General features: G+C 40.9%; 1 protein-coding gene across 1 annotated transcript; it reads left to right on the plus strand.

Annotated features, from left to right (window-relative positions):
- The first annotated feature begins 828 nt into the window (after window positions 1-828).
- HHLA2 (HHLA2 member of B7 family) lies at window positions 829-14,492 on the plus strand. The gene is given in 13 exon segments (XM_066346910.1): window positions 829-888; window positions 2,910-2,941; window positions 3,385-3,583; window positions 3,585-3,652; window positions 3,654-3,690; window positions 5,055-5,091; window positions 5,094-5,143; window positions 5,146-5,190; window positions 5,192-5,268; window positions 5,478-5,527; window positions 9,559-9,876; window positions 13,237-13,347; window positions 14,365-14,492. Coding segments are annotated over 13 exon segments (1,212 nt in total).
- Window positions 14,493-17,246: the final 2,754 nt, after the last annotated feature.

Below are 17,246 nucleotides of genomic sequence, written 5' to 3' on the forward strand. Positions count from 1 at the left end.
ATAGTTTTTAAAAAGTAAAAATTACCTATCATATCATCACCAAAGAGAATAAGTTGTACTTTATTTATTTGAAATTATATTTTATGTATACATTTTACCATCTATATTTTCTCACTTTTTAAAGTTTTTGAACCATCGTTTTGAACATAGAAAGTCTTTATAAACCATGATTTTAATGGTTGCCTTATAATTTGCAGTATTATTGGACATTTAAAAATGTCTCCAGGTTTTATTTTAATTGGTTTTTATGTGTGATTATAAATAACACCATAGCTAATATCACTGGCATTTAATATTTAATTGAATTTGGTTTTAGTATATTTACTGTAAAAGCAGTACATGTTCATTGTAGAAAGTGTTAAAAACAACAGACAAATATTATTCTCCAGAGAACTACTGTTGGATGTATACCAAATCTTTATTCATTCAACAGCCTTTTTTCAGTACCTGCTATATAGCAGGTACTGTTTTAGATGAAACCCTGCTTCTCAGAGTTAACATTCTAGTGTGTATTTAGTGATATGTCATGCCAGTCTCCTACGTGCAGAAATGTGTATGCTTTTAAAAAGGGACTGTGCTACTTAAAAGTTGCACTGTAATCTTATTTTTCTCCTATAAATTGAGCACTTCCTTCTATGCCATAGAACCATCTTTTACAATGTCATCTTTAATGGCTGCAGAAAAATTGTGTGGATGTATCATATTTTATTTAAATAATCTACTATAGTCAGACACTTTCTTTTCCAATTCCTGTTTGCTCCTAAAATTCATTAAAAATGCATATTTTGCGCCTTTTTGATAGGATAACTAACATGGCCTCTATAAGACATGAAGGCACAGGCAGCTGCTCTCTTCCTCATCCTTATAACATCTCTATGCAGATCTCAAGTGTCTTTATAATACACTCATAGTTAGTGATTAGTATATTAGATAGGAACACGAGCAGGCAGTACAAGATGGCTGTGGCCTTTGTCGCCATAGCATTGTGAACTTTTCTGGAAGATCAGCCAGTGAGAAATAGGGAACAGAATGGAAGTCTGCATGAAGATTAAAAATCATATTTTCTCACCTAGCCTGCAGTGGTGCAGTGGATAAAGCATCGACCTGGAATGCTGAGGTCACTGGTTTGAAACCCTGGGCTTGCCCGGTCAAGGCACATATGGGAGTTAAGGCTTCCTGCTCCTCCCCCTCTTCTTCCTGTCTCTCTTCCTCCCCCGCCTCTCTCTTCCCTCTAAAATGAATCAATAGATTAAAAAAAATTTTTTAATCCTATTTTTCCTGTCTACTCTGATTAAGGCTCTTTCTAATCTACTGTCTGCAACCAGATATGAAATCATAAGAAGGGCAAGTTTGATTGATTGGTTGATTGATTTTTTTTTTTAACTGTAGCTTGGTGCTTACTCATTACTTAACAGAAGGCATTATCAGCTTTGCTAGGTCCTATGACAGGTATTTTTAATTAACTGATAAAATATTAGAGGTAGTTAGTAGAACAATTAAGAAGGTCAATGAAACCACTCTTTTTCTATCCCACAGTTTCATTTCTTTCTCTCAGCATAATACCACATCCCTCTAACACTTTGTACAGAAATAAGCTAAATCTCTCTGAAGAAGAGAAGTAGGATATGCAAAGTGGAAACAGCCCCAGAGGAGGAGGCAGAGGAAAGAGACTTTGTGTCAAGACAACACGAGCACCCGCTTCCCGATCTTGTGTGGGCTCGGCCATGTCCAAAGGCATTTACTACGTTGTCCATAGATGAGCTCCTTTTCCGAACTTCTATCATAGAATTTACACATGGGGCACACAATCTGTTTAAAATGTGTTGTGAAATGGTCGAAGAACCTGGATGCTGGCTTCAATGATTATGAAATGACTAAGTAAAATTTCTTCACAAAAACGTTAATTAGGATAAATTGATTTGGTTTTTAAAATCAACTTCTGAGGTGGAGAATTGAACTTCTGCATTTACATTCAGAAAAATATTTCTTAACTAGTTTTGATTAACTCATGGAATATCTTGAGAGTTGCCTGACCAGGCAGTGGCGCAGTGGATAGAGCATCGGACTGGAATGCAGAGGACCCAGTTTCGAGACTCCGAGGTTGCCAGCTTGAGCGCGGGCTCATCTGGTTTGAGCAAAGCTCACCAGCTTGGATCCAAGGTCGCTGGCTCAAGCAAGGGGTTACTCGGTCTGCTGTGGCCCCACGGTCAAGGCACATATGAGAAAGCAATCAATGAACAACTAAGGTGTCGCAATGGAAAACTGATGATTGATGCTTCTCATCTCTCTCCCTTCCTGTCTGTCTGTCCCTGTCTATCCCTCTTTCTGACTCTCTCTCTGTCTCTGTAAAATAAATAAATAAAAAGTAAAAATAAAAGAATATACTGAGAGTTGTCCTAAAACCAAAATAAATGAGTCACTTCATTTTCCATTTTGGGCTCCTCCTGCCCGTGCACCCTCTCACTTGAAACTAATGTCTACATCAGGGGTCCCCAAACTTTTTACACAGGGGGCCAGTTCACTGTCCCTCAGACCGTTGGAGGGCTGGACTATAAAAAAACTATGAACAAATCCCTATGCACACTGCACATATCTTATTTTAAAGTAGAAAAACAAAATGGGAACAAATACAATATTTAAAATAAAGAACAAGTAAATTTAAATAAACAAACTGACCAGTATTTCAATGGGAACTATGCTCCTCTCACTGACCACCAATGAAAGAGGTGCCCCTTCTGGAAGTGTGGTGGGGGCCGGATAAATGGCCTCAGGGGGCCACATGCGGCCCATGGGCCGTAGTTTGGGGACCTCTGGTCTACATATTCCTAACAGATTTCTGAACCCAGCATTGTCTTCTATATGCACAAGTATTTCCAACCCAACCAAGTTAAGTCTTTCTAATCTTTTAGGGTCTGCTGGCTTTAGCTAGCTGGATAAACTAGTTTGTTATTGTTATAGCAGGTATTAAAAGTAAATGTGTTCAGGGAATAAAAATCAACAGGAATCTTTTATTACATAATACACATAATTTCCCATAACTATAGCAGGCCACGATCAGAGGAGAGATGAGACTATTGATCAAGGTGGGAGCAAGCTAGTGTTTCTATGCTTTAGGCTGTTGACAATTCTCATAGCTACAATGAATCAAACAGATATTCTACTGAAAGTCTCTGTAACTCAAACACAGAGTTCCATGGCTTGGTTCTAGTAATTAGACTAGCAAGGCTTCTTCATGATGTGGTCTTTTAATGATCAGGCTGCTGATGTAAGATAGTTCTTCTAGGTAGTCCTAAAATAACCCTTGAAAACCACCCATCACTAACTCTCTTCATAACTGCTCTTGATTTTGTACACAGTCTTTTCAGCTTTCTTCAATCATTTTAGTACTATGAGTGAGCAAACAGTCATTGGAAGACTTGATGAACATGTAATTCTCCTTTGCTCATTTGAGAGTGAGCCCAAAGTCCTAATTTACTGGAGGAATTAAGGTAACAATTTTTACACATTCTACAAAGACAGTGACCATTTGAAAACGCAAGACCTCAAACAAGATACCCTCTTCCACAGTGAAATTCAAGATGGATTGTGCCTCCCTATCTTACAGAAGATTTAGCCTTCTGGATGAAGGAATTTACTTGTGCTACGTAGAAACAACAGCTAGCAAATCACAAAGTCATATTAAAGGTGGGAGTTAAGTGTTCATATAAGGTTTTATAAAACATAACAATGGCACTATTCTGTTTTTCTGAAGTTTCTTTTTCTTAATTTGACATGCTATGTGCTTCCTTCTAAGTCAATACATATGAATCTACCTTATTTTTAATGAATAGTATCTTATAGTATAGACATGCTATAATTGATACACCCATTCACCCATTGGTAGATACTCAAACATTTCCAGTATAAGAGCACACAATTTCCCTTTAGTCTTATCGACACCTAGTATCATCAATCATAAAAATTTATGCCAATATGATAGCTTAAAAAATATTGAATTATTGACTTAAATGACATTTTTCCGTTTTCTGAATGATGTTAGTTTTAATACTATATACAGTTGACCATTGGCGAGCACAAGGATTAGAGGTGCAGACCACCATGAACATCTAATACTGAAGTCAGCCCTTTGCACACGTGGATTCCCAATGGCCAGATGACCCTGAGCAACATGGGTTTGAATCATGCAGAGCAGTTGAAAATTATCCTCATGTAAGTGAACCCGTGTGGTTTACAAGTGTGTTGTCCACTGGTCAACTGTATTTATCTCTTTTATGTATAAATTGTATTTACCTATCAATTTATTTATTGGGGGGAAGAGCATTTTCTAATGGATTGTCTTATCCAGCACTATTTCTTCTCCCTCTGTCTTATTTAGCTGCTCCAGACCTTGACTCAAAAAGTTAAGGGTCATGTATAAACAGCATCACAGTGCTGAGCCAGTGCCTGAAAAGTAGAGTGCTGCGTGAGCTCTAGTTTATAGACTTCAACACCCACATTTTGGTTGCTCAGTGAGCCATTAGATTTTTTCTAGTACTCTTTATAGTGAGTAGAGATTGCTAGTTGCCATCTATTCACGAATGCCCTTTTTCACTTGTAGATAACCGCACACTACCTTAACCCTTTGAGTAGTAAGTTTTTTTTCATGCTCGCTGACCCCCAGGAGTGAATTTTTTTTTCCAAAAAATAAAATTAGTTCCAGTTACAGTTTTATGAACTTAAAATTGTGTTTGTTTGATAACCAATTTATGGAAACAAGAAGAACATACATTTGCCCTTTTTAATGTTGCCTTACACATTTTTAAAATAAAAATTTTTGTACGGTCCTACTCTGGATGGTCAGGAGGCATGAGGACGTACATGAATGTTTGCACTTTTGACAGGGTTAAGGTTCTACAGTTTTTGTTTTGTTTTTCCTTTCAGTAATGGCCAAATTTTGCTCAGAAATCTTAGCTTTTCATTTTGGGGGGTATTAAAATAATAGATGTTCTACACAGATGACCTAAAAGGAAACTAATGATGTCAGTTTCTTGTGTGCCTTTTTTTCTCCCCCACAGCAGTACACACCTGTACTGAAGTATGAACAGAGGAACACAGCTTCTTAATATGTGGCATGTCAAGTGTTTATCCTGAACCACTTCTCACATGACAAGTGTATATAATACACCTGGGTCTGAAAGCAATATGGAGGAAAAATGGGTCTTTTGATCCTTTTTATTATAAAAGTAGAGTAACTATCACAGGATTGCATTTATCTTATGAATGTACTATTGAACATCCCTGGCTGGGCCCTGGCCGGGTAGCTCAATTGGTTAGCGCATCATCCCAATACGCCAAGGTTGCAGGTTTGATGCCTGGTTGAGGCACATACAAGAAGCAACCAATGAATGCATAAATAAGTAGAACTAAAATGGATATTTCTCTCTCTTTTTCTCTCAAATCAATGAATAAAAACTAAAAAAAAAAAAAAAAAAAGAACAAGAAAATCCATGGCTGAAGCGAACATGGACAGGGAGATGGACAATGAAAGGCAGGCTTCATGGGGCATTCCTGTATATATGTGCAACATCAGAGGGTGGTAGTGGGGGAACAGGGATTGATTTACAAGGAATAAAAGAACACGAAAGAAAGAAAATGTATCTGTGGCTGTTACACAACCAGGACTGGAGTCCCAGGTCTAATATTTACTGGTCGTATTACCTAAAGCAATCTTTTTTTTTTTACATCTGAGCTTTAGTTCCTCATTGATAAAATGGAGGCAGTTCTAACCTTACTAGGTGTTTATGAGTTGAAGGAAAACACTTGTGAAATGGAAAGTAGCAAATCCATTCATAAATAGCACTGTATTTCTCTATGGTTCATCCTCTAAAGAGGATTTGCTACCTGCATTGTACTTTAAAAGATCAGAGGAGAGGAAAGAATACTTGTCTATTATCTGGTCATAACCTCTGATTCTTGCCAATCTTTCAACTAAACAAAAATTAACAAGTATTATTTCATTTCTATCATTGCATGAGCAGTTTTTAACACTCCTTTCTCTCATTTATTTGAATAAAGTCAAACTCTGATCAACCTCCATATAACCTAGTGTTTAAGAAAATTAAGGAAAATAAAATTTTGACACTACTTATCCAATTCTAAGGAAAAATGCTGTTTTATATTTCATTAGAAGCAAAGTAAGATTTTTTTGTAAATCTCGATTTTATAGGGAAAGTGGAGGCTAGCTATCTTTTTTGGCCTTCTCTTTTCCTGAGTTTTATATTCTCAAAATGCTCATTGAGAAGAAACTAAAATCGTAAGTGTTTCATATCTTTCATATGATTTGAGTGCTAAAGGCATGGTCACCATTGTCCACTCCTTACCAGCCAGGCAAAAATGGAAACATGGTAAACAATAAAAATGTTAATATTAAATTGTAAATATTTTCTAGGGAAATTGCATTTTCTCATGTTTGTTCAGAATTAAGTGTCCTGAAGCCTTAGGCTGCATGTGGTTTGTCTTGAGGATTTATTATATGCTAAGTAAGGATTGTCATTCTCAGATTGTCAGTTTAGAAAAATGGACTTTTATTTCTGAATCTATAGCATCTAGTATAAATTATAAAAAAAACTCAACTAAAAATGGTGCATACAAAGGGAGCAATTAATTCTGTTCACTGTGGTTGGTTATAAATAGAGCTAAGAATATATGTTTAAGGAAGTTGCATAAGAGCAGAATTTAAAAGACTTATAGGAAATTCTAGAAGACCATAAGCATTCTACCGTAGGTTTAAAAAAATTATGTGTAAAAGCATAGAGGAGTAAATATCGCTGGATTTCTGGAAGTTTAAGTGGTTGACAGAAAGGCTAAATTATCAAAAGATAAGGCTGGAGAGGATAGCAAAACCCAGATGAAAGGCCTTCTACACCTTGCGAAGGAGCTTGAACAGGGTCCTGAGGAAGTGTGGAGCCAAAGAAGCACTGAACAGGGAGCTTGAACAGGGTCCTGAAGGTGGTGTGGAGCCAAAGAAGCACTGAACAGGGAGCTTGAACAGGGTCCTGAAGGTAGTGTGGAGCCAAAGAAGCACTGAACAGGGGAGCTTGAACAGGGTCCTGAAGGTGGTGTGGAGCCAAAGAAGCACTGAACAGGGAGCTTGAACAGGGTCCTGAAGGTAGTGAGGAGCCAAAGAAGCACTGAACAGGGGAGCTTGAACAGGGTCCTGAAGGTAGTGTGGAGCCAAAGAAGCGCTGAACAGGGGAGCTTGAACAGGGTCCTCCTAAAGGTAGTGTGGAGCCAAAGAAGCACTGAACAGGGGAGCTTGAACAGGGTCCTGAAGGTAGTGTGGAGCCAAAGAAGCACTGAACAGGGAGCTTGAACAGGGTCCTGAAGGTGGTGTGGAGCCAAAGAAGTGCTGAACAGGGAGCTTGAACAGGGTCCTGAAGGTGGTGTGGAGCCAAAGAAGCACTGAACAGGGAGCTTGAACAGGGTCCTGAAGGTAGTGTGGAGCCAAAGAAGCGCTGAACAGGGGAGCTTGAACAGGGTCCTGAAGGTGGTGTGGAGCCAAAGAAGCGCTGGAAGCATCAGAAAGATCCTGGACTTGAATTTTGGCATATTCTCTTGCTGGTGGGCTAAATACTAGGTGAGTCTAGAGTCAGAAGGAACAATCCATGGCCGTCCATAGCAGTCAGCCTATAGAACTACGGAACAGGAAGGACAAGATGGAGCTAAATCGGGGGGTGGGGAGCAGGGGGTGAGCCCAGAATACCTAGCACAGTCCCTGCTCCAAAAACATTCAGTCCAGTGGGGGACTATTTACACATACTTGGAAATGTACTTCTTATGCACAAGGAAAGACACTTTGTCTAGAAAGAGAATAAGAAATGATTGAGACCATAAAAGTAAGAGACAACTAGTGGAGTCTTGGGGAACACCAGTGGTTTGAGAGGTCAACAGAAGCAGGCAGTGAAGTTTGCAAGGTTGTTAACTGGTCGCAATGTTAATATTGGGTGCCCATGTTTGAGTGCTCTTTTCAGGGTGTAGGAGTTAAAACCCAGGTGGTGTTACCTCCTAGCTGCCCCAAGTTTAGGCCTCCTCGAATACCTTAACTTCACCTTGAAGGGAGGCTTTAAAATAATGGTAGTAAAACTTTTCTTTTAAGAAACTCAACAGCACATATATATATAATAGCTTTTTTTTTCCTTTTCTTTTTTTTTTTAGTGAGAGGGGGACAGACAGGGACAGATGGACAGGAAGGGAGAGAGATGAGAAGCATCAGTTCTTCATTGCGACACCTTCATTGTTTGTTGATTGCTTTTTCATATATACCCTGACCTGGAGCTCCAGCCGAGCTAGTGACCCCTTGCTCAAGCCAGTGACCTTGGGCTTCAAGCCAGCGTCGATGGGGTCATAGCTATGATCCCACGCTCAAACCAGTGACCCCACGCTTAAGCCAGGTGAATTCACGCTCAAGCCGGTGACCTCGGGGTTTTACACCTGGTTCTTCAGCATCCCAGGCTGATGCTCTATCCACTGTGCCTGGTCAGGTGTCTAATTGCTTTTCAAAAAGCTATTTTCAGGCCCTGGCCGGTTGGCTCAGCGGTAGAGTGTCGGCCTGGCGTGCGGGGGACCCGGGTTTGATTCCCGGCCAGGGCATATAGGAGAGGCGCCCATTTGCTTCTCCCCCCCCACCCCCCCTCCTTCCTCTCTGTCTCTCTCTTCCCCTCCTGCAGCCGGGGCTCCATTGGAGCAGGGATGGCCCGGGTGCTGGGGATGGCTCCTTGGCCTCTGCCCCAGGCGCTAGAGTGGCTCTGGTCTCGGCAGAGCGACGCCCCGGAGGGGCAGAGCATCGCCCCCTGGTGGGCAGAGCATCGCCCCCTGGTGGGCAGAGCATCGCCCCTGGTGGGCGTGCCGGGTGGATCCTGGTCGGGCGCATGCGGGAGTCTGTCTGACTGTCTCTCCCCGTTTCCAGCTTCAGAAAAATACAAAAAAAAATACAAAAAAAAAAAGACTCAGTGAGTCTATAAAAAAAAAAAAAAGCTATTTTCAATGATATTTCTAAATGTGTCTCTAAGAGTACTTAAAAAATTCATTTAAGGCCCTGGCTGGTTGGCTCAGTGGTAGAATGTCAGTTCAGCTTGTGGAAGTCCCAGGTTCAATTCCTGATCAGGTCACACAAGAGAAGTGACAATCTGCTTCTCCACCCCCTCCCTTTCTCCATCCCTCTCTCTCTTCCCCTTCCTGCAGCCATGGCTTGAATGGTTTGAGCAAGTTGGCCCAGGGCGCTAAGGATGACTTGATGGCCTTGCCTCAGGCACTAAAATAGCTCGTTGCCGAGCAACGGAGCAGCGACCCAGGTGGGCAGAGCATCGCCCCCTAGTGGGCTTGCTGGGTGGATCCTGGTCAGGATGCATGCAGGAATCTGTCTGTCTCCCCACCTCTCAGTTAATAATAATAATACTAAGAAGAAGAAGAAGAAGAAGAAGAAGAAGAAGAAGAAGAAGAAGAAGAAGAAGAAGAAGAAGAAGAAGAAAATTTTATTTGAAAAATTTATACTCATTGATTTTTTTTCTATACTGTTGTTAGATGGCCTTTGTAAAATGCAAAGTGAGAACGTTTTACTCTCATGTAAACCTGCAAACTATTTTTTTCTACTGAATCAAAACATTGTAGTCACTTGGTCCAGGGTAAAAAGTGGAACTTCCTCCATCCTGGCTTACTTTCTGAGCTCCTCACAAAATAAAATTATCGATGAACCCCAACTTTCATGGAACAAAGAGCTAATAAATCAGAATGATATCTCTTTGATTTTGAGGGATCTTAGTCATTCAAACAGTGAAGAATATTTGTGCAATATTTCTTCAAGCAAATATACTTAACTCACCTTCCAAACATTGCATGTGGGTATTATAAGTAGGGTTGGACAATGGGTTTAGACCAGGGGTCTCAAACTCAACTCAGCATGTGGGCCGCAGAGCAAGATCACAGCCGTTCGGCGGGCCGCACTAGGTCTACAAAAGGCAACTGTTACGCAACACTTTTCTCACTGCAGTTGAAAACAAAAAAAATCAGTACAACAAGCACAATCGTACATGCAGTTTACTCAGTGTCACAAAACGACCAGAAACTGTAGTTCGCATCACAACTGCTGTTAACTAAGCTAATATCTAGCTAGGATGCTAGAGAAATGAAAAATACAAGTAGGTCCCTAGGCTTACTTAATTTTATCCAAAATATTTTGAACTTCGTGGATTAGTCTGCGGGCCGCACAAAATTGTTTGGCGGGCTGCATGCGGCCCGTGGGCCGCGAGTTTAAGACCCCTGGTTTAGACCATAGCAGTAGAGACTGTGAATGACAAAGAGGAAAATCACGTTGGCATTTAACGAATACCTTTGATTAGTATTTCTGAAATTGTTATCTACAGGGATACTTCTGATCAAGATGGTAACAATCACACAGTAGTCCTGCATTGAAAAAAAAAATTCTCCTTTAAGATTTCCAGTTTAGAGTTTTAGGGCTTCAGAAATTCAGAGGGAACATGCGTTTTGTGACTCTGTAGGCTGAGCATCTTCAATTCCTGTTTCCCACTGGCTAATATGTGACTTAGGGTCTAGGATTTGGAGAGTTGAGCCTGTGGGCATGGTAGGAAGTTAGAACTGGGGGCTCTGCTAAATGCTGGGAAACAGAGCCTGTGAACCTGGTAGACAGGGTCACCAAAGAACATTTGAAACACTGAGTATAATGCCTGATTCAGCTTATTTCCTACCTCTATTGATAGCTATTCATAATGGAATGTGAACTCATTAAGTTGACTTTCTAGGGGGGATGGCTGATCTTCTCACCCCTACACTATCATCATGGGAGACATCATGGAAGACCATGGTGCCTCTCTTTTTATTCTTTTTTTAAAGACATTTGAATCAGTAAAATATGGTTTAGAAATTTTTCTGTCATCTTCTAGTTGTGAAAATCAGTAGGAATAACATTTGGAGGGTTGGTGATTCTATGTAATGAGATTCGGAGATAAGAACAGAGCGTTGGCCTTAGGGTCAGTGGTCTTCAAATACATAGATGTTTCTACACACTCAGTGATAACACTTCCTTTGTAGAGCTGCCACTTGGAGAATATTGAAAACTAGGATGCATTCGGAGCTCCTACTTTTCTCTAAAATAGGAGTGTTCGTTTTCTGTAAAATACAGTTAAGCTTGCATCCCGTTTTTTAAAATGTTGCCTGTTAGCTTCCTTTTGAAGTGTAGAAAAATAACCAGGAAGAAATCGTCTGCAGACCACATGCAGCCCATTTTTCTAACCAGAGGTCTCATTTCCCGTTAACGCCAAGCGAAGCCTCAGGAACAATACATCTCTGATAAAGAAAATAAGCTTTTTGGAACCTCTCAATCCCAAGCAAACCCTGGCCAGTTGAGACTGGAGGAGGGTCTGCTCAAACTCTCCCCACCCATGCCCCTCAGGAAGAGGTCTGGAGCTGGAGCTACCTCCGCAGGGAAGAGAACAAGGCAAATAGTCCTGGTATTTTAGACATCGCTCTTCCGAGGAAACTTGGTGTTCTACTCTGAATTGCAATTTCCTAGTTGCTGCCTTGTCCAGAATATGTTGTAACATTTGGAAAGGAAGCCCCGAGAGGAGTGCTTACTATTCTTAGAGCTTAGATCTGCTAGATAAAGGTTGCACTGAATTAAATGGAATTAAATAATTCTTGCTAAATTCTGCTGTTGAATTACTATGTGACCTTGGGCAAACCTCTTTACAGATGGGAAACTGAAGGTCACAGATAAAGTGTGGAGAAGCTGTACCTTGCAGGATATCATCAGGAGGAAAAATATGCATATGAAACACTGGAAATTCAAAACATTTCTACTTAATTGTTTCTTCTTTACATGGCTATAAAATTTCAGAATGACACAAATATGTGGAGAGTTCACTATTTTTTATTGTAAAACATAAAATGAGAGTATGTTAATAAAAAAAAACATCTATTCTACAGAGCTGTTCAATTTTTTTTTAATAGCCATTAACATTTTTTTTCCTGATTTCGGCTTTGGGCTCTAATTATCAGGTTCTGACTTTGGTAACATTAGGTCTCTAAGTTTCTGACTTGTGGGGTTCCTACTTCCTTTAATACTAATTACAATTCTAGTATCAACAACGAGGCTGGGGAAAGCTCAGGCTTCTCCAGTTATTCCTGTGAGGCTTCGAGCAGTATCAATTATCCCTGTGGTCGCAGTCACCTCTCACTGAAGACGGTGGCTCCTATTTGGGTCTGCTCATCGCCTCTGTACTCCTCATCACTATTTCTCCGGGAACCTGGCTTCTCCCAGCCAAGGGGGAACTGCACCCTCCGTGTAGCCTCAGTAGAACACTGGGCTGAGGCTATTTTGTAGTCATAGTTATTCCTTTGTAAAAGTTATTTTTTTTATTTATTTATTTATTTATTTATTTATTTATTTATTTATTTATTTATTTATTTATTTTTGTGCTTTTCTGAAGCTGGAAACAGGGAGAGATAGACTCCTGCATGCGCCCGACCAGGATCCACCCAGCACGCCCACCAGGGGCGACGCTCTGCCCACCAGGGGGCGATGCTCTGCCCCTCTGGGGCATCGCTCTGCCGCAACCAGAGCCACTCTAGTGCCTGGGACAGAGGCCAAGGAGCCATCCCCAGCACCCGGGCCATCTTTGCTCCAATGGAGCCTTGGCTGCGGGAGGGGAAGAGAGAGACAGAGAGGAAGGAGGGGGTGAGGGTGGAGAAGCAAATGGGCGCTTCTCCTATGTGCCCTGGCCGGGAATCGAACCCGGGTCCCCCGCATGCCAGGCTGACGCTCTACTGCTGAGCCAACCGGCCAGGGCCTGTAAAAGTTATATTAATTCTTTTATCACAATATAAAACAATAGAAACTTAAATGTATAATAGACTCAATGCGTCTCAGGTTTTCAGACTCTTTTTCTCTCCCAACTCTCACCTAACCCCCAAATTCATGAAAATTACAAGTTTTACAAGTTCCCCACATAGGGACAGTGAGACTGGGAGGTATTATTTATGCTCATAAAAAAGTCTCTGGTCCAGACAGGGCTCGTCTTCTCACTAAAAAAGGTGTTTTCATGAATATGAAATTTGCCTGCCACCCATGAGGCAGAAATAACTAGTTTTAAAAATTGTAAGCATACTCTACCCATCCACACACACATTTTCTTTTATTTTTTGGTAAATTTTTCTTTCAGCTTATAGATTCCTTGTTTTATTTAGAGCCAAGTCAGAAAACAGCCCTCTGGATAATCATTCTGCCTTCAGTGATCTGGGTGCTGTTGGTGGTACTTAAAGTCCTCAAATCAAGAAGATGCATCCACTCTATCGAAGGTAGTATCTCAGGGAAACTTGGGTTCTGTCCCCGGGTATTGAGGCTGAGATATGACATAGAGCTGCATACCTACATGGAAACAGATCTGCACTTTCTGGAAAGTCATTTGTAAAATTTATCAGAAATATTTTTAAATCCTCTTACATTTCCACCTAACTATATTTATTCTGAGTGTAATGGTCTGAGACACACCATACGATATATAAGCACACTCAGTGCAGCATACTGCCATTAATTTCAGTTTTTCTACTATTTCAATAAATAATAAGAGGATTGAGTAAAGAAATTGGGCATTACATGTTAGTTAAGTTTGTATTTACTAAAAAAGATTTTACAAAATTAAATCTGGCAGTAAAATAATTGCCAGGATGATTCTAGTTATCTTGCATTGAGAAATAGTTCTAAAGAAATAATCCAATGCTTTAAAAGTGGATGCTTTAGAGAGAGGTTGCCCCTCTCCACCACTCACCTGCCCAGGTGTAGAAAAAACTTATTTCCATATTTTGCAGAAAACTGGAATGCAAGATGTTAGCTCAAATGCTAAGTAGGCATGTGAAACAGACTTATGTCCACCTAAGATGATCTAGCTAACTAGTGGTAAAGGTAGATCTAGGACCTAAGAAGCTCTCCCTTATTCTATAATTCCCTGGAGAAGACTCTGAGAGTCCTGGGAGGTTGAAATAGTTGTCATGCATCTTCCTCTGGTTGATATCTGTCTCTTACTCCTGCAGAAGCTAGAGGATTTGATCATAGAAGAAACCATTATTGAAGGTATGAGTTTTACCCATTTTAGCCCTGTGACTGTACTATTAAACAGGCTAGTCCCCTTACTTGGTACTAGGTGGCCAGATGTAAAAAAATAGGAGGTCAAAGGGAATCAAGTTTGTCCCACAAATGTTACCCTTGACCTAATACAATGATACTTGCAATTAGATTGGGTTCAAATTAGAGGAGAGAGAGGTGCTACATACTGCTCAAGAATGACAATGTAGTTTCTCTGTTGGACACGTGCATAGGTCAGGTCCTGACGGAAGACACCTGGCACTCTCCGAAGTGTGCAAAGGGAGCCCAGAAGACAGCGCATCCGCCAGAGCTGGGAGCAGCTGGCGCCCTGGCAAAGCTAAACCTAAAGGGACGAGGATAGGGAGCAGTTCCCAAAACCTGCACGGAGAAAGTTGCATCAGATCTGCTGTCTGGTCAGGAGGGTGACCTCACTTGAAGGGCAGGGCCAGACCGAGGTCATCCTAAAGGGAAGGAGCTGGAAGAATAAACACCTGATTTTGCTCACGCCTCCCTTTGGTCTCCACCCCACCCGAAGCCAGAGGGACCCGAGGGGCCGCAGAGGAGACCCATCCGGGTCTGCTTCTCAGGGCGGAGAGCAGGACGGATGTTGATTCCAGGGAGCAGTCAGGAGAATCAGCAAAATCAATGTCAGGGTACTGGCCACTTTTCTTAAAAAAGAATGTTCTATAGTTCTGTAGTTAGACGGGCTGAAAATATATTTCAAGCTGTTATACTATAAAGCCACAAACCTCACCTACCTCCAGGTCCCTGGTTGTAGTTTCAGATGACTATGGTTCAAATGTTTTCTTTTTAAATTTCCTTTTCAATTACTCTGTTTTAAAATGCCCTTAGTCTAGAATAAGTATAAATTACCATAGATGTCAGCATTTTTCCAACAGCATCTGCTCAGTCCGGAATAAAAGGACTTTCTTGAAAAATGACATTGACCTTTTCCTTAATCCTCACTCTCAGCTTTAACCATCACCTCCTTGGCGGTTCTTTTTCGTTAACAGTTGGTAGGAATTGAGTCAACAATCCTAAAGATCCAGGGATTCCTGGGGCCTGGTTGAATTGGCTCTATTGTCACTTTGGAGCACCTGAATGAGCCATAAAAATTCACTGCTGTTTGTTTCTGATGAGATATTTCTATGCAATTTTTTTTTTTTTTTTTATTTTTTTTTTAGTGAGAGAGAGGGACAGACAGACAAGACGGGAGAGAGATGAGAAGCATCAACTTGTAGTTGCAGCTCTTTGGTTGTTCATAGATTGCTTTCTCATATGTGCCTTGACTGGGGAGAGGGGGGCTACAGCAGACCGAGTGACCCCTTGCTCAATCAAGCCAGCGACCTTGGGCTTTAAGCCAGTTCTATGATCCCACGCCGAAGCCAGCAACCCCATGGTCAAGCTGGTGAGCCCTCGCTCAAGCCGGTGACCTTGGGATTTCAAACCTGGGTCTCTAGAGCATCGGCCTGGCGTGCAGGAGTCCCGGGTTCGATTCCTGGCCAGGGCACACAGGAGAAGCGCCCATCTGCTTCTCCACCCCTCCCCCTCTCCTTCCTCTCTGTCTCTTCTCCTCCCGCAGTGAGGCTCCATTGGAGCAAAGATGGCCCGGGCACTGAGGATGGCTCTGTGGCCTCTGCCTCAGGTGCTAGAATGGCTCTGGATGCAACAGAGGAATGCCCCGGATGGGCAGAGCATTGCCCCCTGGTGGGCATGCAGGGTGGATCCCGGTCGGGCGCATGCGGGAGTCTGTCTGACTGCCTCCTCGTTTCCAGCTTCGAAAAAATGAAAAAAATGAAAAAATAAAATAAATAAATAAAAACCTGGGTCTCAGTGTCCACTTCAGTGCTCTATCCACTGAGCCACTGCCTAATCAGACTACATTGAATGCATTTTAAATGTTGTTTGTTGAAAGAGAGATACAAAAGGAGGAATAACTAAGGTGACTCTAATAACATAATTACAGGTATACCTTATTTTATTGTGCTTTGCAGATATTATTGGGGTTTTTTTTTCAAATTGAGAGTTTGTGTTAACCCTGTGTCAAGCAAGTCTTAGCAATATCTTTTTTCCAACAGTATCTGCTCACTTCGTGTCTGTGTCACATTTTGGTAATTCTTCCACTATTTTAAATTTTTTCATTATTATTATATTTCTTATGGTGACCTATGATCCTGAATATTACTAGCACAAGATCCTTCATCAGCATAAAGATTATAATTCGCTTAAAGGCTCAGATGATGGTTAGTATCTTTTAGCAATAAAGTATATTTTCTAAATATTTATTTTATTAATTTTTAGAGAGAGAGAGAGAGGAAGGGGAGGAGAAAGAGAGAGAGAGACATTGATTTTTTGTTCTACTATTTATGCCTTCTTTGGTTGATTCTTGTTTGCGCCCTCACAGAGGATCAAACCCACAACCTTGGCATGTCAGTACAATGCTCTAACCAACTGAACTACTGGGCCAGGAGCGATAAAGTATTTTTAAATTAAGGTATGTACATTATTTTTTTAGACATAACGCTATTGCACTCTAATAGAGTACAGAATAATGTAAACATAGCTTTTTATGCCCAGAAAACCCAAAGGTTTGTGTGACTTACTTTATTGTGGTATTTGCTTTACTGTGGCGGTCTGGAACAGAATCTGCAATATCTCTGAAATATGCCTATAGACTGAGGTAGGAATAAAGGAGAACGAGTGTTTGCAATTTTTTTTTTTAAGTTTGTTCTCTTTTTTCCTATAGAAAGGAGTTCTGTATGTTCTGATGCGAGGGCTAGCAATGCTGATAATGAAAAAAACATGGTAAGACATTTTATTTCTTAAACCATGTATAGTATAAGAATACTACTGTAGAAAGGTAATTGAAGTTTTAACTGATTCACACATTGTCATTCAAAATCTCTTTGGAGGAAAACAAGGTGGGAAGGATTGTAGGATAATATAATAGAAAAAAGATACAATAAGGCATTTCCCAGTGTCTGTAATTACACAGGATCTACATGCTTAAATAAGTGGTTGCTCTTATCATCTATTGTTATTTTAGAGGACGGCACTATGCATACGAGGGTGCACCCACATGCTTATACTCCTGATGGAAACATGAGGTTGTATA

The sequence above is a fragment of the Saccopteryx leptura genome, chromosome 8, assembly GCF_036850995.1.
Source record: "Saccopteryx leptura isolate mSacLep1 chromosome 8, mSacLep1_pri_phased_curated, whole genome shotgun sequence".
NCBI classification, from domain to species: domain Eukaryota; kingdom Metazoa; phylum Chordata; class Mammalia; order Chiroptera; family Emballonuridae; genus Saccopteryx; species Saccopteryx leptura.